At 39.0% G+C, this 27,680-nt stretch overlaps 1 protein-coding gene across 2 annotated transcripts; it reads right to left on the reverse strand.

The window, feature by feature from the left end:
• On the reverse strand, window positions 1-27,680 carry ppm1bb (protein phosphatase, Mg2+/Mn2+ dependent, 1Bb). 2 transcript variants are annotated; one of them, XM_065242260.1, is made up of 6 exons: window positions 27,321-27,680; window positions 8,079-8,924; window positions 7,214-7,331; window positions 5,992-6,103; window positions 5,839-5,896; window positions 1-2,207 (listed from the first exon to the last, which is right to left on the reverse strand). In XM_065242260.1, exons 2-6 carry the CDS (start codon window positions 8,907-8,909, stop codon window positions 2,178-2,180), a joined length of 1,149 nt encoding a protein of 382 aa, XP_065098332.1. In that variant the 5' UTR covers window positions 8,910-8,924; window positions 27,321-27,680; the 3' UTR covers window positions 1-2,177. The 2 variants fall into 2 exon arrangements, with proteins under 2 accessions (XP_065098332.1, XP_065098331.1); XM_065242259.2 differs by lacking the exon at window positions 1-2,207 and adding an exon at window positions 2,216-4,759.

Here is a 27,680-nt window from a genome sequence, read left to right on the forward strand (position 1 = left end):
TTGTGTTACATCAAACTTTAGCAATCCTTTATTGAGGAGAACAGATCATATTCACTGTTTGCTACTGAAACATCACAACATCATACTGGGGACGTTCATTACACAGGCTCATTGGATGGTTAGAGAGAATCAGAGAGAAAGAGGAAGTACGCAAGCGCAAGAGAACTTGTCACATTCTCCAAAAAAACAAAAAACAAAACAAAAAACACTTGGGGCAGTAGTTTCCCCCTCTTACAAAGAAGCATCTCTCGCTCTCTCAACATTTAAGCCAAAAACTTGGAATAAATAAAATACTCTGTCTCGATTATTCTTTTCATTAATAATTGTTGATACACACTGCGAAAAAATTGACCTCTACCATCTTAACTGGAAATCCATCTTTAAATTTACTCCATTCTTAAATCTTAAAATGAAGCTTTCAAGCTCATAGCTACGATTTTGTGTACCAGAGGGGGAAAACTGCAAAAATATATATACATAAACAATCATCTCATAAAATTCAATAAACACTCATTTTAAAGCTACACACCAGAGCAGGTGAAGTCAATGAATTGAAACAATAAAGGGAGGGAAGAAAACTTTTTAGAAGGCCTCCAGAGCACATGTCTGTGTAAAAGATATGCACAGATGAGTAAAAAAACGACCCATCTGTGGATTAAATGCATACCATGAAGATAATCAAATGATAAATGCACATATGAAAGTGTGTTATGCACGACCATGTACAAATGAGTGTGTTAAAGTATATGTATCAGTGTGAATAAGGGGTACATTCATCCATAGCCAACTGTCCTGTAAGCACACCCCTGCAGCAATGGACCACCTTTTACAGGCACAGTTCAAAAACAAAAACCAATCCTAGATTAATGATAAAAAAGAAAGATTAGAAACACTCAATGAATATTCAAGTACCTATCATCCAGTCCGAGGAGAGAGCGCCCACGCTTTCACTCCATTGTTAAAAGGAGAAAAAATATATATAGCTATATACACATACATATTTCTGCAGTTTCACTTTAGAAATACTCTACTTACCTTCTCATAGTTTCTCTTTTATAAAGATTTTAGTATTTTTGTTTACCATTAACCAAATGTGAGTGCATTCAAACAATACCAATTATGTCATACAATCTGTAAAAAAACAAAAAATAACTCTGAGTCAAGGTGATAAAGGGGGAAACCATCTTAAATTGTAAAATTTTGTTAGAGAACACAAACCAGAAGGCAAGCTGATGGGAGAATGAAGATGTGGGTTGGAGGAGAACAGAGGTAAATACGGGATTTAGTATGGTTTTACTATTTAATACAGAATGACTGTCTCTTGGGTGACCATGAAGTCACTGCAAAAGTCCCTCCGTATGCGGTACCTCTATTAAAAAGTCCTCTCCATCCAGGGTGAGTTTGCCATGATCTGCCACCAGATCATTGTTCTTGAATTTTTTTTTTTAATTTTAATTTTTTTGTTTAACAGCAAGCACCAAAAATGACACTAAAACAATTCCCCCACCCACCCCCCAAAAAATCCACAACAGATACATTAAATTTTTGTGGCCAGCAGCAGTTATGACACAGCAAAACAAGGTGCATGAGAGGGCTGTTTAATGGTTGCTGTCCAGCTGGATAGTCGCAGGGTTAGAGGGCATCAAAAACTGTGAGCAGGAACTGAGATAATATTTGGTGGACAGTATCTCTAAAAAGATGCACATGCGTGGTGTGAATGAGTCAAAAGGGAGTCCCGTCTGAGATACAAACAAGGCAACAGAGAAGCTCTCCACATTCAACAGAGGTCCAAAAGGCCCCGTTTCCGGTCCCTCTTGGTGCTCGCTGACCCCACCCACCTCCAGATGAGGTCAGAGCTCACGTCTCCAAATAAGCATCCAGCAAAAATTGCTCAAGCAGTCTCGTCACTGCTTTAAATTTACACACCGATTTCAGGAGGGAGGAGGGGGGGTGGGGGATTCGAAATAAATTCCTCTCAACCATACAATGCAGTTTAAAAAAAAATCATAACATTTCTGAAGTTTCTCATCTTTAAAAAACAAGTACGTTTTCCAGACTCGTTTAATATTTCCTATGCCTCTCTCAGAATCAAAACCAAAAAAAGTGTAAGCAAAGGGGTTTTCTTGTGTGAACCGAGGACATTCTCGTGAGGAGACAGAAGCCGTCAGCTGCTCGGGCTACCAGGGGTCGTCCAGGTCACCTCCGCTCTGCGACAAGGAGAAAACAAGAAAGGGAAAGAAATGAGCAAACAGAGAAAAACAAAAAGGGTAGAATACTTGACAAGTGAGAATCGGGGAGTTAAAAAAACAGCAAAGGAAGAGAAATCAAGGAAGGGTGTGAGACAGAAAACAAGAGTAATATAGTCTTGGTTCTGGGATTCAATTTAACCAAAAATTAATAATAAAGGAAAATAATAAATAATTGCACTAGCTATATTATGCATTTTTTTTTTAATTAAGCACAGGATGACAGGAAGTACAAGACAAACAGGTTAATTCACCGTAGGCAAAGGAAAAAACAACCCATTAACACTTTAATATCACAGGAAGTCAAAGAAACATTCATCAGTGAACAGTTAACATGTGTCCAACAGGTAATACGAAGAGCTCCAAAAAAAAAAAAAGTCAACACAAATTAAATGAGGGAAAAAGAGACCTACGACGTCTGACCACTATTTTCATTGCAATTTAGCAGATGCATTTCCTTAAAAACAGCTCTTCAGCATTAAAATTAGCTTTTTGTTTAACTCATGCAGTTCAGGTGCACACTTACCTCAAGCTATTAAACTTCCAATATCAAAGTTATTTGTAAAAAGTTTGCAAATTATTGAATATAAATGACCTGGGGTGTGCTTTGCACATCCAGCCTTCACGAGTATGAGGTGACAAGTTCACAAAATATGCATATGGCTCAGTGTGAGTGTTTTAGCATTATGGGGTGTGCTATTTCATAAGCAGAATGTTAAAAATGACTTTAGTAACAATAAATGGCAGCAAAGACAAACATGAATAGTTGAATTTGATTTATTTTATTTAAAGAACTGCAGCATAAAACAAAATAAATATAAATCTTATGCCCAGGAAAGAAATCAGAACTCGGGGAACAAATAAACCAGCAAACAATAAAGCTCAGCTTTTCAACTCCGCACTGAGGTTTTATATTTATAACACTGAGTTTAATACAACAATGGCAGCTTTATGCACACACTTATGTCACCTGTTAAGAGGATTACAGAATTTGCATTACGCATTGACTTTGAAATCAAGTCCAAGTAATCAGCCTGACATTGTTTACTTTGATCAGTTAGCCTAAGAAAAGACAAATTAACTAATAAACAGTCCGATGATACAATTCATGTAGAGCTCTGTGCAAATTCTGCAGAGTACAGACATTCAAGATAAACCATGTTGCAGAATTACCTAATGTGTAGTTGACAACACGTTCCCCTGAAGGTAATTCATTCTGCATGTAAATGCTTGACTTTTACATTTCAAATGTATAATCATTTGCTGATTGGAATAGTGCAAGAGAAATTATTTATAGACAAAGAAAATACAGCAAGAACAAAAGACTGTGTAGGCTTAGACGAGGTAAATAGTATTGATTAAGCCATCATAATCTCATATGGCCCATGCTTATAGAGCCAGTGCTTTTCCATTTGTGCTTATACCTTAAAGAGACACCTGGATAGTGGAGTTAACACTCAAAGAGCACACAAACTACAATCATATTTGAGAGTGCAGTCCAAATTATAGGCCAGTGAGAATAGAGATGAAGAGACAGAAAGAAAGAGAAGGAGATTATTATTTCACATGTTTGATACACACATCTCATACTCCATATTTAAGAAAACAATACAAGCTGTACCTGATGTTTTCTACAGCGCTTGCTATTATCCTAGAACCAAAACACAAGACCAACCCAGAATGCAGAGTACACATGCATAGCATGGTGGCACTAGAGCATACAGACATATGCATCCTTGGCACAGCCCAGATTGTCATTTTTCTTTCAAATCTTTAAGTATTTACAAGAGTAAAGATGCGCTTAAACCAATAATCAGACTTATACATTCAGAAATGCTTAATTGATTAGGAGGGACCCATTGTTCTCAATATAAAAATGCTGGGCTAAGTGCAGAGATACAGAAAAGTGCTTAATGCAGACAGAGCTGGGATATGCCAAGGTTAACCTCGCTTGCAGTTTCAGAGCAGGTTTTAAGTGCTTAGAATTTCTCATTAATATTAATCCTAAATGTATGCCCAATAAATGGCTAAATAGTCTTTCTGTGTGCTGAGCTCACTTAGGCACAACAGACAAATGAGAATACATTCATAAAGAAAACCAAACACCTGCAATGGAACTGCACCAACCTAGCAACCTGGGCCAAAGAGCAGGTTTGGGGTTCGATATCTGAGGGGTTAGGGGTTTAGGGTTAGTTGGTACTAAAGGGTCATGCAGTGGGGGCGCCAGAGAGCTTGTCTAAAGACGGTGATGTGGTGGCTTCGTCCTGGCCCTCCTCAGAGTTGAGGGCTTCAACGGCTGGGGATGGTGGGGGAGAGGGGGGGTCCTCCGGGGGGGCGGAGCGTGTCGCGGTGCCTGTCCCGCAGGACAGCCGGTAGCTGGAGAGCGCCTGCTCCAGCACGTGGCGGTATTCGCCTCTGTGGCTGAGACGGAACTGTCGTAGCGCCTCCAGCAAGTTGGCGGCAGCGGTGCTCCCATCTTCCTCCTCATGGCCCGCTGCTCCTCCCTGGTTGTCCTGGTGCAAGACCCCAGTGTCAGTGGACAGAGCAGGCTAAGAGACCCTGCTTATGGCAAGCCACCTCCCCATGACCTTACACTGCCCTTTCATTTAGAAAGAAGCAGGACTCTTGAGTGTGAAATAGTAAGCTGGCTTTCCAGCACGCGGTAGCAAATGTGTGTATGAGTGAGGTTTACAGTGAATAAGTCGCAAACTGTTTTCGTGGTGAAACGTTTTAGAACAATACACTTTTACCAAGATGCAGACATACAAATACACACCATTGCAGAGTGGCACAAGCAGAGATGCTCAAAAAAGCCAAGGCGCGCACACTACGCCTCGCATTACACAAATGGACAGGCACTGAGCTTTAAAAAGTTGTGTTTGGATGCTTATAACGGCCTATCTTTGAGTACCAGTTAGACTTAAGTAGGACATACGCTAATCACTTACTAAATGTATCGTTCTTAAAGGAAAACACCACAGTTTTTCAATATTTTACTATGTCCTTACCTCAACTTGAATCATGAATGTGTTAGCATTTAGCCTAGCCCCATTCATTCCTAAGGATCCAAACAGGGATGAACTTAGAAGCCACCAAACACTTCCATGTTTTCCCTATTTAAAGACTGTTAAGTATGATGGAACAAAATAAAACAAGACAATTTTCTAAGTGGATAAAAAATGCTAACTACTCGTGTAACAGTCCTTAAATAGGGAAAACATTTAAGCGTTTGGTGGCTTCTAAATTCATCCCTGTTTGGATCCTAAGGAATGAATGGGGCTATGCTAAATGCTAACACATTCATGGCACGCTGTAAGAAGATTAAGTGCATGCATTAAAAAAAGATAGGAATGTATTAATTTGTCTAAGTTGAGATAAGAACATACTAAAATATTGAAAAATTGTGATGTTTTCCTTTAAATGATCAAGGGAATAAACCTATGCATGATACCGAAAATGTCACATAAGACCTACATTAAGCCAAAATATTCTAACAAGGATGGAGTTAAGTTTAAACAATGAGAAAAGAGTCAAGTCACCGCTGGATCTTATTTGATTTTTACTTCGTAATAAACTGTAAGGAACTACTCACCCCATCTTCTTCTCTATGTGGGTTTAACCTGTTGTAAACCGCCTCAATTACACTACGTCTGGAAATAAGAAAGAGAGATTGCTATTAAATAAACACACCGTAAAATGTTCAATAAAACACATTTTATATGTTGTATTAATTTTGGACCCCTACTTGCTAGCAAGACCCCCTCCTGGTGGCAAGTTGGGGATGGTCTCGGGACGGAGGTTGTGCATGATGTGGCTTAGATCCGGGACGCCATCCTCCCCGGCCTTCTCCATCATTTCTGCAGGGTGAAACAGTTTGCAATCGCATTACACAGATGTGGGGAACCTTTGAAAAAGGACGCCTTAAAATGGAACATTTCATCCATCAGGACTGCTGAAAGCTTAGGCACAGGATCAATCAACCCACACTTATAAAGAGAGGATGAGCCAATAATGTCCAGATGGTATATAAGAGCTGGAGAGAGAATGTTGAACAGGTTTCATCACAGCTGTCCTAACAACATATCTAGTGGAAAACACTTAAGAATTTAAAGATGTGTTCTAAGATTCCCCGGCATTGAGGACAAGACATCCATATGAGGCTCCAGACAGTGCAGAACATGTCAAGATGTTGAGAGAGAAGAACCAGAGGGGAAGAGAGGAGGAGTGTGATTCAAATTGTAATAAAAAAAGTGGAGATCACCAGACGTAACAGGGAGATGCTAAGCTTTGCTGCTATGACTTCTTGTTTGGATTACAAGATTGAAATTTTTATATTTTCTTTTAGGGGTGTCACGATTCTCCAAATCTTCGATTCGATTACATTTTCGATTCTAATGTCACGATTCGATTTTCGGTTTTACTTTTTTTGAAAGGACAAAAAATGCCATTTTTAGACTAGACTTTTATGAAATATAATATCTGACCTTGATCCCGGAGATGGCCTGCCATGTTAGTCGTGCTGCCAGTGGAAAAATATGGTACACGCACATACCTGATAAATCGAAACTTCCTGTCAGATGAACATTCCTGTCAGTACTTTCCACTTTCTGCCGTCAGACAAGATTATAAGACTATACCCCAATTAGTCATGTTTAAATGCTGTTTTCATAACTCTTAAGCAACTGAAATAAGATGTTGTGAAACTTAAACAGATCTGCCATGCTATCATTTGACTGGCTGTAGCTAGCCAAGTTAGGAGGTTGACTCACAGCAATGTGTTTTTTTCCCACTTGGCAAGCCGACCGGATGTGACATGGGGGCGTGGCAGCATCTACGATTCCATTTTTTAATTCAAAGTTCGAGGTTGTGACTTCATTTCAATCAATTTAAAATCGAAATCGTGACACTCTTATTTTCAATAAAGGGCTGATGTCAGTACAGATCAAGGGCATAGTTTCATGTCTTACCTTCCACTCGAGCCTCCAGGGACTTGTCCAACTCTGCCTCTCTCTTTACAGCCTCATCCGATACCTTTGGCGCATTGGGGAAACAAACTAGAACAACACTCATGTTGTCACGGCTTCCCTGGTTAAGAAATAAAAAAGATTGCATATTAAAAATAGATTCCCACTGGATTAAAACCTAACCTGTCAAGTAACTGTGCATGTGTGTTTATACAACCGCTTCTACTGTAAACCACTATAAATCTAGACTGCCTCCTATTTCGCCAATATTTATCTCGGATGGAAATTTGTGACATCTATTCATACTAAAGACACTAACCAGAACTTCACAGTGACACATCTTCCAAGTGAAAGGGGAAAAACAAAAGCGTAGTTTCCAGTGTATGTAAGTGCCATACATCATGAAAATGCAAGGGGTACACTATACAAGTCAATAATAAATTCAAGAACTGTGACCTCACTCGCAGGGTCTCTGGCTCTGTCCTAACATCTGGAAAGCTGGTGTCTACGCAGTCAGAGGGCATGTGATTTTTGGAGGGTTTCTTGATGGCCATGAATGATGAGACCACAAAGAAATCATAAGCAAGTTGGTTTAGGGGGACACGAGGCACCAGAATTCTTAAACGCAGAAGTCAATGGAAAAAGGGAGTGGGGCTTTTTAAAATATAATCACGAGTTTTACACAGCAGGTCTGTCTAATGAGAATAACAGAACCCCTGCGCTTACGTAAAGCCTCAATAATTCGGCTACATTAAGCTGTGCAACTAATGCAAACCAGAACAAATAGACTCGCAAAGAGTTTTGATTATGGATTCAAAGAAGAGAAACTAAAGTGAAACCAAGAATGCTTAAGATGGCATCTCCTCACCTTATGTAAACAAGTGTCCACTACAGAGTTGCAGACCTTCTCCAAATCATCGCACACCTCTAATCGAGACCGCACAAAATCACATAGCTCCTCGTTGCTCATCACATCCCAGATGCCATCGCAAGCGAGCACCACAAACTCATCCTCATCTGAAACGCGGGGGATCTCAAACACATCCGGTTCCGGAGATACCAGCTGTTCAGTAGGACCCTTCCCATCCACGCACTTGTAGTCATAGTCCCCCAGAGCCCGGGACACAGCCAGAGAACCATTCACCCTTTGGATCATTACAGAACCTCCCGCGTTCTGAATGCGCTCTTTTTCACGTGGGTTACAGGGCTTGTGATCTTGAGTAAAGAAACGGACCTGCCCGGCACGACTGAGCACGGCGCGGGAGTCGCCGCAGTTCATGAAGTAGAGGTGCTCGGGTGACACCAGCACGCCGACTGCGGTGGATCCGCTACGGTCCAAGCCGTTGCGCAGGTCGGCGAAACTGCGCATATACTCGTCGATCTTCAGGAAGCCAGAGCGAATGCCGCTTTTAACACTCTCTACGGAGTCTGCGCCTGAACGGAAATCTTCACTGTTGGTTATGATGTGATCCAAAAGGTGTTTGGAGCAATAGTTGGCCACGCGGGAGCCGGCGTGACCATCGTACACGGCGAAGAACGACCAGTCGTCCAGGCTGTGGGGAAGACCCACCACAGCTGTGTGCGCATCCTCCATCTCAACCCGCCATCCCTGCATGCTGCTCAGGCCGTAAAGCAGACCGTTACCCGCCCCGTGAGCATTGTGTTTTTCCGTCTTCGGCTTGTCCAAGAAGGCCCCCATGGCTTAGGACACCGTCTACAAAATAAAAAGAAGACTTTAAATTATATCGAGCAGGACAAAACGTATACAGTACTCATGTATTAAGTAAATATTTAAAAACTGCAGTATAATATAGCATTGTTTGGAAGGTTAACAACTTTATTTAAATCACAGCCGTGCACATGTAAGTATCTGCCACACACTTAAGAAGGACATTTAGAAGGGGGAACTACCACAGTGACAGCTTGGGACCATTTTTTTTTCTAACACTGTAGAAAAGTCATTACTAACTTAGGAGTAACAAAAACATTAGCATACACAGGAAAATATTTTAAATGACGCTAAATTACTAACTGTATTTATTTATATAAAATGACATCAATAATCAACAGTATAGTATTGATTATTGATGTCATTTTATATAAATAATATTTATATTATTTATATAATATATATTATTTATATAAATAAATTCAACTAGGGAAGCATAACAATTAATCACAAATAATCTATAGAAGAATAAAAGTTTTTGTTTATATCATATACGTGTACGAACGGAGTATAATAACTTTGTATAGATAAATGCACACACATGCATGTTTATCAAGAAATGTTTACATGTGTACATGTATTACTTTATAAATTTATGTATAATTTATAAATACTTAAAACTCTTCATATATATAATTTTTTTTTCATAACCTTTATAACTTAAAAAATACAGCTAAGTAGCACCATAAAACAAAATAATAACATGATAATAAACATGTTTTGACAAAAATGTTATCTCGTTTTGCAACATATATTAAATATATATTATTTAACTAAAAAAATTATACATGCATATTAATTTATATATACATAATTATTATACACAGTTTACACACATATATGATGTAAATAAAAAATTTATTCTGCTATAGATTAATCGCTATAAATTGTTATGCATCCCTAAACTTGACCCAAGCCATCATAACCTGAAATGAAAAGTATCTTTTATGCAATGTAAAATGTATCTAAGTGAGAGTGGAAAATTTAAGAATGCTTTAACAAAAATGATTCAATATTGCAAACAAAACTTTAGTGAAGGAAATAAAATCACAGCTAAACAGTAGCATAAAAGCATGTTTTCTCTGAAATGCAAGATCTGTCCATTTCACAGAGGAGGCAAGTATAAGAAGGGCTGGACAATAAAAACAGCCAGATGGCCTGGGGTCAGCCTGAATGATGCTCGGGCCAGTTGACAGAACTGTCATTGGCCCAATTGGGCCAGTGCGGCACAGTCACGGAAGTTAATCATTTGCACGCATTTTGAGGCCTTGCCAATTTAAATAATCAACGAAGATGCAAAACAGATGTTAATGTGCTACTCACGCACTGTTTAAAAAGTTTGGTCTGTGCGCACAGATACAAAGCTGCTTCTCAAGAAAGACCATGTATATGCGTAAATGGTTCAAACAGCGAGCAAATACCAAGTTACAATTCAGAAATAAAAAGTATATTGGATCTTTGTGCATTATAGCTTAATATAATAGGACCCTACATCAAATTTGCACTAGCTTTAGTGTAGATTAATCCAACAACAATAGAAAGAAAAAAAAATATTTATTAAGAAAAAAAAATTTCATTTATCAATTTGTACATTTGTTTTGCTGTATTAATTTGTGCGATTGCTCATAAATTTATTATTTGTTGTTATTTTATTACTTTTATTATGGTCTTAAACAATATTTAAGATGTATGGAGGTAGACTAGTAGTTTTTAGTGTTATAACCTTATTAATCAAGGCTACATGGGTCAAAAACAATAAAGGCAATAAGTAGGCCTGTTTTACTTTAGTGCTTTTTGGTGGGGCCAGTGCAAATTTTGGCAAGGCCAGTAGACGCGTTAGTGTTGAGCCCTGATAAGAGTGTTTAAAAAAAGGTCTCTGGACACATGGGCAACACAGACAGATGGGGTGTGTCAGAACCGTAACACAAGGTCTTGCATCATGTTTCATCTCAAGTGTCATTTCTATCATAGACTACTGTACGCTTCTGAGACAAACTGTCTTCTGCTATCTTTACCTCATCTGCATGACGCACATGTACGCAGGCATCAAACGCATGCATGAAAACAGACACGTACTGCACAACCATCAACCGCACATAAACATTCGATAAAGGCGACAGAAGCTAAACGTATTTTTTATTCAGAGTCCCCATCTGAATGCAGGATTAGAAAGTGTGGAGCAGCTTTAAGCTGCTTTGGGCAAACCTCAACCTTAAGACCATTACATGACTCCAGGAATAGCCACTGAAATGTATTACAAGCCCAAATAAGCCATTAGACAAATGGAACAGGAGCTACCCCGTAAGCTATGCGATCACCACCCGGGACCTTGACCTAGCAAACAATAAAAGCTAGTAGGCGACTAACCAGCAGTCACTCAAACTTTGCCAGTCGATATTACAGAAAGGGTCATGGGATAGGTCAAACAACAGTGTGCCCAGCCCAGCCCTCTCTCTTTCTCTTGATACGCTCCTCTTTGCAGGTCTGTTTATCCATCAGAAGAATGGGAACTGGCAACAGTCAGCAGGAACGACTTCCAGTGAAAGTTCCAGCAAACATCAGGGAGGATCAGGGTCTCATAGCCAAAGCATGTGGCCTACAAGGGACTAAGCTAGACAAACTCAGATGGGTGGTGCCTATGCCCAGCTTCTTTGCTCACAACTCCACACACGACAGGCATGGAAGGCATGTGCCCAAAAAAGGCGGTTGGGTATTGGAGAGCGAGGCTGGATCGGGGCACTGGTTGTTGTGCCGTGTCATGGCTCGGCTGGCCAAGCTGTCGGCTTGACCAGACCACCCCCCTGAGCAAGACACTATTTATAACCCTTCGAACCTGGATTGGGTTACTTGCTTCTGAAAGTGGACTGGGCTATCTGCATCTTTAGGGCAGTCATTCATGCGAGGATGCATGGCTTCTTTCCAGCCTTCACACAGTCCAGAGACCAGAGTCCTTGTTAGATCCTCCTTATTTCAAAGCCTTGAAGGTTGGATGATCTCTGTCAAAAGTAAAGAGGCTAATCCATCATGCAGTGCTTGCTTTGATCAAACCCTGCCATTAGCATGGCAGATACGCTTGAGAGCTTTGTTAATGCTCAGGCTTAAAAAAAAGGCACACAAGACCAGGTGCAGAAAACATATGCGTATATCAGATCAAACGCTAATGAACAGGTACAACGTCAGGAAATGGGGAGCTGGAGAGGTGGCTTGGTGTGAACCTAAAGAAGGTTGTGGGAAAGAGAGCAAACCGAGTTTACAAATCTCCCGACCACAAACTTAACAGAAAATGTTTACTACAGAAGTTGTGCTTTACTCAACTGTTGAAACCAAGCATTTTCAACTGGTGAATTTCTTTCTTTCCTTTAAAACGCAGTGCCAGCTTCTAAGGCTATACTCATGGTCAGAATAAAGTCTTATTATATAATGTAAGATTAGAGAAAAGATTAATTTAATCTAAAAATCGTAGAACTATGTTTGGATTAACTTGATTAAACACTGGTGAATTTAAATAAACCAATTTAAATATCATTCCCAGCTATAGTGTATTACAAAAAGATTTCACAAGGATTATGGTGCAGCAAAGTTGTGACAAACTGACTGAATCTGCATATAGTACACACAATAGACCTGACATGGCTCTTTGCACAAATTTACTAAAAATTAACTAAATTAGGTTATCTATAAAATTTCAGTTTGGACAAGTTCAAGACAAAGGCAAGTACATGATGATTTACTTTAACCACTACTTTAACACTGTAAGAAAGCAAGTGTCAGCATAAAAAAAATTGTGACTTGCTGATCGTTTAAAACCGGCTTTAAAAAAAGATATTAAATTTTAGCACATTCAATCAACTAACTAGATTCATTTGAGATGGGACTACACTAATGATTATCATGGTGTAAAAGCAGGACTGATGAAAATTTCCAGATCCCACAATGCTTTGCATGGGACTGCATTAGGAGAGTACATTTTTTAAATAAGTGTTATTTTATGCAATTTTCAGTAGAGAAAGACTTGCTAGAGTTTAAAGTTCATCCATGTCAGAGATTTAAAGGACTTAGTTTCACCCCGGGGAGGCAGCCTTTTTGGGCTTTACCTAGCTTCCTCTTCTATACGTTGCTTTAGTAATACGTGCAATTATAATATTGAGTCATAGCCACAGCAAATTTAACTGCTCATGCTATCATGTATTCTGTTGTGCTATCTGTCGTTTTCTGTGCTTTTCACTGCTTCTATTTATGTAAAGCTGCTTTGAAACAATTGACTTTTGTGAAAAGCGCTATATAAATAAAATTGAATTGAAATAATATTTTTGAGGTTTGAGGTTACCAATTTGCAGAAAAGTGGTGCTTGTGCTTAGGCTGTGGAAGGTGTATTGCTTCACTTAATAAGTGGGCTAATGCTAGTACGGAAACAGCAGTTACTTCTGGTTTGCTATTTTGTTTTAAGTTGTATATAAGCTACAAGTTTTGAAAGCTGTTTGGCTTTTGTGTGAACAAGAAAAAAGAAAGAAAAAGAAAAAAGTAAGAAAGAAAGCTATATACTGAGTTTGGAAATGTTAAGACACATTAACTAAACACAGTTTGTAAGTAAGCTTCATTTATATAGCACCCATCACAGATACAAAATCACAATGGCTATGTTTACAAGCAGGGCTCAACGCAAAGAATTTTTTATACTGGCCCGTTCGGGCCGGTAGTTCAGGTTTTCACTTGCCCTGCCAAAATTTTCACTGGCCCCAATAAAAAAATGTCAGTGTCTGTCACATATTAAAAACTAATAATTCAAAAGATAAATATAATTGTATACACAACAGACGTTCCAATGCTGGAACCTGTCAAACTGACAGCAAACTGTGCAAAATATTGCATTGTTTCTTTCGTCATGTTTTAACCAAGTAAATGTCTGCTTCCAAGATGTTAAATGATGAAAATATATTTTAGTGACTGAGGGTGATGCACTGGCCCGATCAGGCAAGTGACGATACTTTTTACTGGCTCGAACGTCTCTCACACTTGCCCCGGTCCTTTATTTTGAGTCCTGACATTTTTTTCAAACCGACTGAATTTAATCCGATTGGAGGTTACGACAATACAGTTTACATGCACCCTAAACACTACAATCTGATTAAAATGTTGGTTTACATGGACATTCTATATAATCAGAACGAACGTCTGTGCAAGCGCACAGCCAGGTTTGCCAGATTCACGTATTAAAACCATCCCTATGGACATTCAAAACTAGCCCAAAAGCATAATATTTACAGCTCAAATACCAATAACCAATGAACAAAATCTTTTCTTTATTTACCCGCAGAAAAAAATGCCAAATCTAAACTCAAAAAATTCAGACTTGGCAACGCCACCCAGCGCACAGCATCTCTGGTCAAGTTCATGCTTTATCTCTGGATATAAATAAAAATTTCTTCCAGGAAAAAAAATTCTATAAATATATAAACATTCAAATATATCAAATGAAAGAACAAACCCTCTGCTTTCAAACAAACATTTCATCCCATCGTCATTTGTTCTCTTTTTATAGCCTCCTAAATATGGTGAGGTTTCTTCAAAAATACAAACCGGAAATAATTGCATTTTTGTTAAGGAATTTTGATAGAGATCAGACTCAGAACAATTATCAAAATATACACAGAGTTTAAATTGTTGTTAAATTAGTTAATATGCTTAAGTTATTCAACTCAAATGAAAAAAATGCTGTTACATTTGGACTGACTTGGTAAAAGACTTTAAATTATCAACAGAATAAAACTGGCTCTTAACAGGAGTAGGTCCCGTTCTTTCTGTTTTTTGAAGCTTTGATTGTGTTTACAGTGTGCAATATAACATGTGTTCATGTTTCATGTGTAAACAAATGCGGTAATTTTCACACAATTTACTTTTCTGTAAACCACTGTTTTCACTGTCCTCAAAACAGTCTGATGTCTTCCTTGTTCTATGAAGTCCCTCCTTCAAAAAAACATAATGAGTTCTGATTGTATAGTTTGTTTGGTGTGTTGTGATTCGATAGCAGCTTAGCTTAGCTTGCCGTTAGCTTAGCTGGCGACTGACGTATTCCTGTGGGCGGAGTTTAGTCAAAAAACTGTTCTACTGACGTCATTAAAGTAGGAGTAGCATGGTCCAACCAGACTCTCGTACATTCATTTCATTTGTACAGAGAGTCTGGCCACGCTCCATTGCAAAGCGTTACTTCCGTTAAGGAGGGTCCATTGTTGAAGTTTAAAACTATTGGATCTGCCCAGAGTCACTCAGGATCTGCCAAAGCCAATCGCTAACGTGTGGTCGTGACGTATATCATGCACCGAAACCGGACGGAAACAACAAGTCGGAATAATCAGACAAACAAAACTTAGCAAACCTGGTTCTTGCTCCGGCTTTAACTTCTGTATATTCGGCAGTTTTGCAACAACGGACCGAATAGCTTTTCTCACGTCTTTCTCCGCTGCCATTACTGAACTACAACTCAAACTGACGTACGACCTCAACGTCATCGTTCTTAGCCACCCCCATCTGTTCGCTGATTGGTCCTGCAGATTTTTGCAGGAGAAAACGAAACTCTATAGAGCCATCCCAGACGTACTGCTGAAGCGAAATGGAAATTAAGCGGAAGCATGTAGGAGGGCGGAGCCAGGCTAAAGTAGGAGGCTTTGAAAGGCGAATTCTGTTGAAGAAAATATATCGCCTGGCAGTGAACTTTGAGCTTTATCATTTTACAGGTATTATTTATGCTATTATAGCAACATTACACACTAACAAGGGTTTAAAAAATGGGATCAGAAAGAACGTGACCTTTAATAGATAGTGGATTATGATAACGGTGCACTCATATCATACCTAACTAGGGTTGTTCCAAATCCAATGCTATTATCAGAAATGCCACCAATGCCTGATTAAGCATTTAGGATGGTACACCTCTCAGAAAAGTACAAATAAAGATCATTTCAGAAGTTTAATGACTATTTAGAGCATTGGGATCATTAGACTAGGGCTTAATTTACTTATTGTTATGAAACCCTCAATTTCGACAAAAAATGATATTTACACTTTTTCGCATGCAGATCAAAATTAGACTATGCCGACTCGTTATGCCAGCATGGGACACACACACACGCACACAGACACACACACACACACAGAAATGGTAATGGGGACTGTTTTCCAGCCAAATGTTTGTTTAAACCCCAACGCTTGTCCTGACGAAGCACAATTATGACTCCTACCCTCGTTTTCATTGCATGACTTCATTCTAAAAATAATGTAAACAGCGTGGCGTCACCAAGCAACTCCATTGCTGCTCTCTAAACAAGGGACTTTGCTTCATCCAGTGACCTAGCTGCAAGCTCGGCATCTTTTTGGGATATGAGATGACCTGCAAACATTTCCGCATTAGCGCTTCATAAAGAAGCTTTGAGCTTTACCACTAGTAAGCTGATGCTGAGTCAATCTTAACCACTCAGCTTTCTGTTTAAAAATGATAATGCTAGGTTGGGCAATAGCTTACAGTGTTGTTACACACACAGATAAAATATACATCACCATAAAAACTCAATTACTACTTTGAAACAAAAGTTTTATTTTAATGTGTCATTAACTAATTCTTGAAGTGTTACACCAGCCTTCAGATCATAACATTTTCAGGGTACTCCCTTAGCTAAGGAAGATGTGTTACATCACCAAGGCACCAAAACAAAAGAAGAGCAACCAGGCCCTTTATGGAGAGAGCTATATCTGTCCAGCCACCCTCAGCTGAATAAACAAAGAGTTTGGAGAAAGACAACCTACCCCTCATGTCTATCAGTCATACCATATGTGGGCTCCATTCTTTTGGAGGTATGATGAAAGATGCAATGTTGGGTTCCTCTCCCCATGCACACATGAAGTGCAAAAGAGCTCTCACTTCTACTGTACGCATTATCCACCCACTCACACACACACACAGATACACACACTGTAACTCCCACTCGTCCTATCACAGTTGGAACCGCAAGCACTCGAGATCTTTCCTCTCGAAACTGTTGTCAGTGGCTAGTCATTCGAATAAAACCACAGGGTGAAACCTGACGCTCAGGCCTCTACTGCAAAAATGCGGCCAAAATACACTGTGTCGGTTTAAGAGGGAAGTGGATTTTGGCAGGCTTACACAAGCACTGAGGGTGTGAACTGACAATCCGCATGCCGAAAGGGCTAAACGGACAGTGGGGAGAGAAGGCAATTGAAAAGTGATTAAAAGAGGGAAGAATTAAAATAAAATAATGACATTTAGATAGTTAAACACAGTCTGATGTAGCCAAGCAATGCTAAAGTAATACATGTTGGAGACATTTGAACTATTGCTCTGCAATTCCAATTCACAGTATTTGTTTTAATGTCTCGCAAGAAGACAGGAGACCATAGGCATAGGCCTGGTTCACACTGCATCTGAGTTTTGCCAATTAAAAAAGTCAAACTGAGTGACAGCACAGTGCTAAAGATTCTGAAATGTCACGAAATGCTGCTCTACAATACACTAAATCAGCTTTTCTAGTCTATTAACTCACAAAAAAATTTCTAAGGGTGCACTCACACTATCCAAACCAAACCACGTGTTTGACCCACAAAGCCTGGTTTGTTTGACTAGTTTGATCGTTCTATAACGCGCCCGGGAACGGTTTGGTTAATCGCGTCCTGGGCGGCTTGCAGAGGTGGGTTCGAGTGTGGTTCACTTGGGCAAACGCCAGAGCGTGTTTCAAAAGCAGACACGTCAATTGGGGGACCACAAATTTTTGTAAAAACCTTTTTATATGCGCAGCTGGGTTACATGAATGTCTGAGCTGCACACATGACACACTAACTAGCAATATGATGGTATGTGAGAGGGCTGTGTGTCATCACGCACCAAACGCCTCCGAATATGAAAAAAACACAGACTTGGCATTACGATGGGTTCCAGTGTTAAGACAGCGCTTTACTTCCTGCTTTGTTCAAAACAATCAAATCCTAATGACAAAAGCGACAATCATGATTGGGCACAGTTTGGCTTGGATAGTGTAAGTGCGCCCTAAATGAGATACCCACTGAAAAGGCAAACTAATGGCGCTTTTCCATTGCATAGTACCCCACGGTTTGGTTTAGTTTGGGTCGGGTCAGCTTACAGTTTTTGGGAGCCTTTCCATTGGGTGCAGTACGTAGTGCCCAATACTTTTTTTCATACCACCTCGGTTGCGTTCCAAGCAACCCGAGCTGAAACAAAACGTGACGTGAAAACACTGTAGATCACGGATTGGTCTGAAAGAATTGTCACTACCAGCGTCATCGCTATAATGTAAATGTTAGCGATGAAAAACATCCACAGGTTGAGAATCAGGGACACCATACCAGTTTTTTCCAAACTTGCAGTTTGTGGTGGAACATTCACGACACACACGTCCACATATATGCTTAAATGCAACTTCACTGAGGCTCAGCAGAGCGCCATCGACTGATGCCACAGGTGTTTGTATAGAAACTATCATGTGAGACAGAGGTAGTGATAAACGCGATATGAAAACATCTATTTGTGGTGCTCAATTTTAATTTTGTGGCGGACTGAGAAATAAATAAATGTATGGAGATGTACAACGACACGCTCACTTGTATGATGTCACAGCACTAGGCAGCAGCGCAAATATAACGACACGCCTATAATCCCTCCCACTGCAAAGTGATACTAAACTCGATGGAAAAGCTAACCATACCAAAGTGAGGTGAGCTGACCCAACCCAAACTAAACTAAACCGTGGGGTACTATGCAATGGAAAAGCGTCATAAGCCAATGCAAGTGGGTGTAGAGGAAGTGTAAACACTGCAGAACATTGGGATATATAAACTTTGGATGCTTATTGTTGATAGCGTGCCACGAAGTCACTCAATTGGCTTAAAGTCCAAACTCTACCTACTCAAACCCTCAAAAAGTGACAAAAATTGCCCTAAAATTCATAATACAGGGGCAAAATAAAATGTCTGCATAAAAAAAATACTATAGGATCTGATATAATTCATGTAGCTCAACAAGTAAAACATTGTTTTATTAGATGAGATTCATTTATTTATCCTTTCGGAAACTTGTTCTGCACCATAAAGCATGCCTGATACATCCATACATAGCGACAATTAGGGCTGTGTATCGCCAACAATTGCCCGATACGATACGTATCCCGATACAAGGGTCCCGATACGATGCGCATCACGACACAAGACTATTTTGAATTACATTTTTGTTCAGAATTTAGTAACATTATTATTATTATTATTTTTATTATTATTTGTTTATTGTACATTGAATAAGCCGTGTTGTAACAGTTGTGTTTTTGCGATTCATTTATTAGCTATTAGAAATATTTAAAATCGCAGAGTTAGTACTTAACTTATGTTTTTTTTAAAGCAGTTTTACAAAGATGGTGCCTTACTTTTGTCTCTCATTATTCTACATCTATGAATATATCTATAATCATGCAGTCAGACTTTATACTATTTAATAGAAATCAGATTATTAATGTGACAGTTATAGTTTGAAGTAGCTCTGTATCTCTTCTCTAGACGTACACTTTTCACATGCAAATCTTTGTCGTGTTTCTTCTCAAATGCGTTAGTACTGTTTTATAAGAGCATGGCTAATAAAGCCCTTTGCAGTAGTATAGGCTAAGATATCTGCGCTTTCATACTGAACTCATGCGTGCGCGAGAGAGAGCGCACGAGTACGCGGTTCACTATGCAGACACGTGCGCCAGCGAGACAGACACGTAAAGTGAAAGTATACCCCGCCACCTTTAACTCGACGTACTCCGCGGGACACGTGCGTCCTTTCCATATGAATCACGGATCAACAGCAATTCGTCATGTTACTTTCAAAATACATCCGAATCGATACGGAAGGTGCTGTATCGATGCGCGCATCGTCAGGCGTCCATGACGATGTATCGTCGTATCGATATTTTGAACACAGCACAAGCGACAATTAGACAAATAACAAAACAAACACAAAACAAAATAAACAAGAGTTTCCCTCGCCCCAACAACCCCTCAGTCATGTACAAAACTTCAGGACAAATATATATATATATATATGGGGTTTGACTGCCAGGGAACACACATACTGATACAAATGTATACCTTAAATGCAATGTAAATCACACTGGATAAACCCCACAGCCAAATGTATAACTGTAAATGTAGTTGCTTATATCCTGCTCTAGGCCTTGTTACACTTTGAGATGGTGCTTTCCGTTTTGAGAAGTAACAAACAAGTAGTAACAAACTCCCTAATACATCAGATAGACTAATAATTCAATTCTCAATTACTTCACATTTGCTTCACATTTCACACCTAAAACCACTCGGAAAATGTGACCGCGAAACTTTCCTCCTTTCCAAAGCGCTTGGGCGCTCCAGAGCATCTGCAGTTGCTAAGTAACCCAGGCATTGCTTGACGTTGTGACGAGCACCCACCGGCAAAAAAGCAAACGGCACCTATTAACGTCCATTAAGAAATGTATATCTGATCCTCGTTTACATTTATACATTTCAAAATATATTTATCCGCTATATATAAGCCTATATGCATCAATGCGTGCGCACACACACACTATTACCACCCACAACTGCAGTGAATTGGTGCATTACCTTTACAGACATAGAAGTGCCTAGAAAAAGTTCATACATTTCAGACACTATTTCAAAGACACTTCAGGCAGACACTTGTCTCCTTTTCACCACAATGCTGGGGCTCAGACACGCGAAGGAGAAGTTTCTATGAGCACAGAAGTGCTGGGAAGACAAAACGAGCCAAAAAAGCATATAGTTTCAAACTTGCACATGACAGGCTAGAGCGTGTGAGAGTCATCTCCAACCCAGCACCGAAACACGCAACAGTAGTGCCAGAACTAATGCTTAACTTCTGTTAGAGCACAGCTATGTCCTGCTACTTGCCATAATAAAAACAAAGTGTTTTCAAATATCAACATTAAAGACTGAAAGCTCATTCTGACAACATTCTTGGTCAAGAATGCGAAGCACAAATAACAGTGGTATGACCCTCTATGAAGGGGAATCATGCAAATTGGTGATCAGAGGGCTGGGTGATAAAACTTCAATGTCTCAATTTTGCTAGCCTTGTGACAATGTGAGATATGTCAATACTTGCATAGCTTGTGCGCTTTGTAAAGTGTGTTTTCCAATTAAAGAAACAATGATTTCAACCACATAAAAACTGTTGCAAAGTAGACTTAAAGGTGCAAAAGAGGATGTTTGTTTTATACATTATTGCAATATTACTTGAAACTGTCTTTACTTAATGATAAAAGACTATTTATTAGGTGCAGTGAAAGTAATAATATTAATATACGTCATCTGTGCAAAAATTGGCCCTCTGGCTTGTCAATCACTGCCATTAAGATCCTTGTGAGAGACGTGCGCACTCCAGTAACTTTACAAAGGCGGCGCATGCGCATAGTGCATAAAACTCCATCTTTAGTTTCGGTTTGTTTTCATTGTCGATCCTGCTTTCCTCCTTGAATTTGCACCATGAAAGAGAAAAAACCCAAAAGGAGGGTACAAAAGAAATGCTTAGTCCCAATTCGACTACTTATACTACGACCTAAAAGTAAGTACTGTTTTTGTGAGGAAAAAGTACATACTTTTGTGTGTAGCAAAAGAGTATGCACGTTCTGGGACATACTTCGATGACGTCATGCAACATGAACGAAAACGTGGTTGCCTAGTTACGCACACCACGACTATTAACAATATTTAAATTAGTGCTGCACAATTAATCGCATCGCAATTGCAATCGCAATGTCAGTCTGTGCGATTATATGACAGCAAAATGTTGCAATTATATTAAATAAATAAATGTGTGGACTTGTTAACACAAACCTTCTGATAACAGTTTGATGATTTTTCTTGCTGTTTAAAAAAAGAAAGAAAAATGAACAAAAAAGGCAGTGCACGTGTGGCATGCACGTGTGTGGCGTGCGTCGTCACTTGTGTGTGCGCAGCGCGGAAATACCAAAGCGAAGATGGATGCAGAGGAGATTGACAGTGATCTGGTAGCTGAAAAAAAAACTCTACGTATATGTTGTATGGCGGTATTTTGGATTTAGGATTACTGACACTGAGCAGTTGCTACATCACGTGACAATACGAAAACATTTCTAGTTTTACAAATACACATTTTAGCATTATTCCTAAACTGTGTGTGGATTTTCCTTAAAACCCATCAAGTTGACTCATGATACCATTTATTATAATCGCAATATTAGCATCAATAACCGCAATGGGAAAAATTACCCAAATCGTGCAGCCCTAATTTAAATCATTCTTATAACTTATGTCCAATATAATTTTCTTTACCATTCCCATCTTTTTTCTCATCTTTTTTTTCACAATACATTTTACAATGTGTTCTACCAAGTTGAGGAGTGAAGCAGGGCGTCGTAGAACCAAACGCAGGTCGTTTGTGAGGCGGCTGGTTCTGACGTTCATGTGCAATGTGTGTAACGAAAGCTACTTATTTTAAAGTTAAAATATTTAAAGTTTATAGTATAACTATTGTTTTAAGTATTTTATACTTATGTATATAACTCAAAAATACACCACTGAAAATTAACCATGCTTTTACTATAGCAAAAGTGTAGTAACCATGTTTGTTTGGTTGGACTAATAAATTTAACATTTGTACAGCCACAGTATTACTACGAATAACTCAGTGTGGTTAAGCTCCTCCCTCCCGCACGCAATGGGTTGTGGGCAATATTAGCCGTTTGAGTGTGCATTGATCTGCACTTCGAATTCTAATCGGAAATAGTAGACCATCCGGGTATCTTTGGGATACTCATTTCAACATACTACGATTTGGGACGTACTAATTCTAGTTTCGCATACTATTTAGGACGGATAGTATGCGAATTGGGACTCAGCAAAATACTTTTTTTTTAAGTCGCTGAAAAGAGGAGAAAAGTGTCAGAAGAACGTAACCTAACCAGAGTCGTTATTGTCGAAACAATTCAACGCTGGAAAGCAATGAAGGAACAGAGAGGTGTCAAGACAGACGCGCAGTTCGCAAAAATTCTTCCCGACAAGTAACAGTGATTATTCATTCTTTGTGGAATAATTATTGTTGTATTGTTATTCAGATACATTGACGTTAGTTCTTGTACTGTAGTTGTTAGGTGACCAGTCTGCTACATGCTAGTTAATATGGGAGTAGCGTTGACTGATCTAACGTTACGTCTTATCTGTTTATTATCATATCATTTCACATAATGAATCCACTGACGCGACACAGCATATGCCGGTGGTAAACAAACATTCGTGCTCAAATACTCGTGACCCAGGCTGGGAGTTTTGGAAGGCGTTCCCTAGAAATGAGTGGTGAAGGAGGGAGGCTATTCTTACGCATGCACTCATTTTAAAAAACTCAGTAACCGTTTTTCGATTCTCAGTCGGCGAAAAACATCCTCTTTTGCGCCTTTAACAAGGTTTAAATGCAGGGACTGGGGGTTGTTTCCCGGTCAGGGCTTAGTGGATAACTCCACCCCCAAAATGAAAATGTACTGATTATTAACTCACCACTGTCATCCAAGATGTTTATGTCTTTCTTTCTTCAGCCGAACACATTCAGAGTTTAATTAAATAACATCCTTGCTCTTTCCTGCTTTATAATAGAATTGACTGAGGTCAAAAAAGTGCATCCATTCATCATAAAAGTGATGCATACTACTCCAGTGGGTTCATAAAAGTCTTTTAAGATAATAAACAATCATATTTTGTTCTTTTCAACTATAGTTATGATGCACATTAATGTTAACAGACAATACCAATTGTAGATTCAAATATGGCAGCATGTGAAATATCATTTCTTGCATGTTTCATGACTAGATCACATGCATCGAGATGAAATACACAATAACGAGACATGCGAAAACCATTAAATTTCAGTATTATTACATTCTGCCATATTTAAACCTCAAAATAAGCTCCAAATGTCAATCCTTCTCTCTCAAAAACATATCACTTCTATTTGGATTACAATTATAATGGATGAATGTGCTTTAGGGATGCAACGGTGAAAACATTTTCCCACCAGTTAAGCAACTTGTGACAAATCCAGTGATACCGGTATCACCGGAGGGTGGGTTAAACTGTTTATGAATGCCTGTGCAGCCATGAACATTTTACTTTCACTTTTGAATTAGTAAAAAAATATTTTGAACGAGGTGTTTGCGTTTAATCACTTATGAATCCGTGTGTGGCAGTAAACCTTTTACCTTTGCTTTTGAGTTAGAGGCAATGTACTTTGAATGAAGTGCTTGAAGTGACCTGGTGCACGCTGGTTCTTCTAAAATGTTGTTTGAATCAAGTCCGCCCATCCCAAGCTTTAGCGTATTTTGGGCTGAGCATCTGGACAACTGGCACTTTATTTTCTTGATTTCAAGCGCTGCTTAAATGGTGAATCCATTATTTTTTTAAGTGAAAAACACAAAACAATGATGAACTTGTTTACATTAAACATAAAACTTTATTAGCAAAACAAATAAGCACACAGCTTCCAAAACACTTGCTACCGCAACAAGCCTACCATTCAGTTGCATAACAAATCTAGTTTGAGAAAGAATAGTATTTAACATAACTGAATATGTTCAACTAAAGGTTGGGATCTGGGATGGAATGGGGATTAATAAATGATATCAGAATTTTCATTTCTTGGTGAACCGTTTCGCTAATTCATTAAAACCACCAGGCGGTGAATCACAATGCAAACCAACCATGAAAGTGATTACAAACCATGAAAGATCTGGTGACTAATGTAATTAATGACCTAGTAAGTAAGATTGCTTCATGTTCTCATGAAACACTTCAGCCCTGTCAAGGTGCTATCATTTTTTCTAGCAGAACTTTTGGTCCATCCATTTTATCCATAGGCCAAATATATAGAGGGACAGTATTTTAGGAGCCAATCGTAACTTCAGAATCAAGGTCTACTAAAAAAGGCCAGCTGGCATCAATCAGTCAAAGTATATGCAAGCTATTTTTAATTGTCAGCAATGTTACATTCACAGCAAAACATGCATTATGCACTGAGATATACATTGCTATGAATGAAACAAACTGCATTTCTCTGCCTATTGATTTCTAATATGGTCGGCTACTTAACATCCATTAGTGAATTTACCATCATCGCATATCAAAGACAGGGTGAGTGGACATGCTTTTTATAGAACCTAAGCTATTGCTTTTACTGAACCACCCATAAGGCCAACTAAGAAATAGTCCTTAACATCCAGCTTTTAAAACATATTTGGGTGATTCCACTAATGTGTAAAGCAATAGAGCTATCCAACTGAAATTCAACCTGCAACGCAACTTCTTATGCGCACTTTTAAACAAATAAAATGTAAAATAGAGAGGAAAATACAGTTAAATATAAACCTAAAACAAATCTGACCAATACGGCCAACAAAGAGGTCGATTTTGACTATGGCGGCAGGTATATGTCATTAAATCTATGCACGAGCAAAAGCTAAATGTATCGTTAGGCTAGGCCTAACTAAAGCTCCTCTTTACGTCAGAAAATCAGCATAAACAAGGACATACACACCCTCTTACACACCCACACAAAACTCACTCGTCGAAGTAGAGAGAAAAGAGTTAATTCTGAGTCATTCTGAACACCACCCTGCCAAACCCATAAAACATACAAATATTCTCACTGTATAGAAAACAATGTATATACATTCAAACACTGCCATTGACCGGCATTATGTGATGTAAAATTAAGTGAAACATTAGCAGATCGCCTAAACAAGCTACATTAGCTTAGGCCTCGTTTTGTCAACTTTTTTGCGCTCTGCCAAGTTTTGCCACTTAATGATGCCAGCTCATATAAATTAGTGTGAATTACTGATTAGATACAAAGATTTTGTTAAATCGGCATGCAATGCATGCGCACAGCAACCACATATCTATCTCCTATAAGTAATAAGGGAGGAGCTTAATACATTCACAAGATGACATCACCAGTGCCCAAGTATTTTCCCACAGAGCCAAGCATCCCATTGCCATAAGAGATGTGGATGGCAGGTTCATGCTTCAGTTACTACCAATATTTCTGTGCCTGTCACAAATATGGGCAGACAAAGGTGTCACCTCATCTGCTTTTCTTACAATGTCAGCCCTTCATATTTGACACTTGTGTAGAAACCTGACCTTTCCTTTACCAATGCAGAATAGCAATCCGTATCTGATGTACAACTGCAAACTCAGCACTCTCTAAACTGCAGCCTGGGTCAAAGTTTCATACCATGATCAATCAAGATAAAGAAAGAGTAGGTTATGCATGTTGTCATGTCACGTCACCAGCTTATAGTTGCAATGTTTAAGATAACAAACAACGATCAAAGTGCTGGATCTACAGTTGTAATCAGGTCTCTAAACTCTTTGTAGATGAACTCTGTGTCAAAGTTTAGGTTACTTTATTTGCAAGGCACCAGACAAGATATTAAACATCATAAATATGGGCTACTAATAAGACAGTTATTAGCTTTTCAACAAAACTGCAACAATATTGAAGCAGAACAATATGTAGCAATAATGCTTAAACCTCAGTGAGGTTTGGACACAGATTGCATAAGAAGAAAACATTGTTAACCTATGACAAAAAATATCAAAACACCAAGACAGCTTTTTTTCTTTACCCTTCCTGGGGTCTCCAAATGTATCATCGCCATACATTTGGCGAGTAATCAGATATATGCATATAACACAATCAGTTTGTACAGTTATTGGATGTTATAGACCTTGTAAAAGAAATCAATTTAACAAACACAAATATATCAATGACAACACTTTAAGCACGAACAACCTGCCATGCAAAAGTAACTAGTAAACCTGAAACCAATGGTAAATGTGAGCCAACACAATTTAAAGGACAAACGAAGCTTCAATTCAAAACAATAACTACATGTCAGTTTTGAAACATGACAGGTAACGAGTCTCGGTGTAATTACATAATCCCATGAATTCTTACTAACGCTGATCGCGAGCCGATAGGATTATTTATGACGCGCGCTTGTTTATCTCTAGCTCGCGCTTCGGTTGCTTCTGGACAAACAAAAGCAATAAAAGTCTGAACCCACACACACCACCACCAACAACATAACGTTCCTTTGTCGTGCTCAAACGGAAAGTGAACAACGTCAGTCTAATATCGTTATACTCGCGCTTGTGTCAACTGGCTCGTTACACAACAAGCCCAGAAACACTTAGCAATTAAATCACGCGGAGGCTTGCGCTTGTTAGCTTAGCACAAGCTCCCGTCGAACAAACCCGAGGCCCGCTCGTCCCCATACTCACATTTCCAGATATCGTGAATGTCAGCGTTTCTTTCCACTTCGGACTCAAGGCGGCTGTTATTTTTCGGGGTCGATACGTTTTGATCTTCTTTTGAAAACAAACAATCAGGGTGACTTCACGTGAGAACCGATCATTCCGTTTACGGCGATTCTCTTCTTTGAAAGCGTGAATTTTTGCTCATGTTTGACGCCAACGCAGCAGCCTATAAACAAATCTATCGACTTTATGACTCAATCTTTCTAAATATCCAATCAATACGGTGTCATGATGTGAAATAAATCATTACACATATCCGAATAATGAGCTTCTATGGGAAGGCCAAAATTTCCTTCGGTTCAGAGTCTTGTGCGTCTTGATGAA

Source organism: Paramisgurnus dabryanus, chromosome 1 (assembly GCF_030506205.2).
Source record: "Paramisgurnus dabryanus chromosome 1, PD_genome_1.1, whole genome shotgun sequence".
Classification (NCBI taxonomy): Eukaryota; Metazoa; Chordata; class Actinopteri; order Cypriniformes; family Cobitidae; genus Paramisgurnus; species Paramisgurnus dabryanus.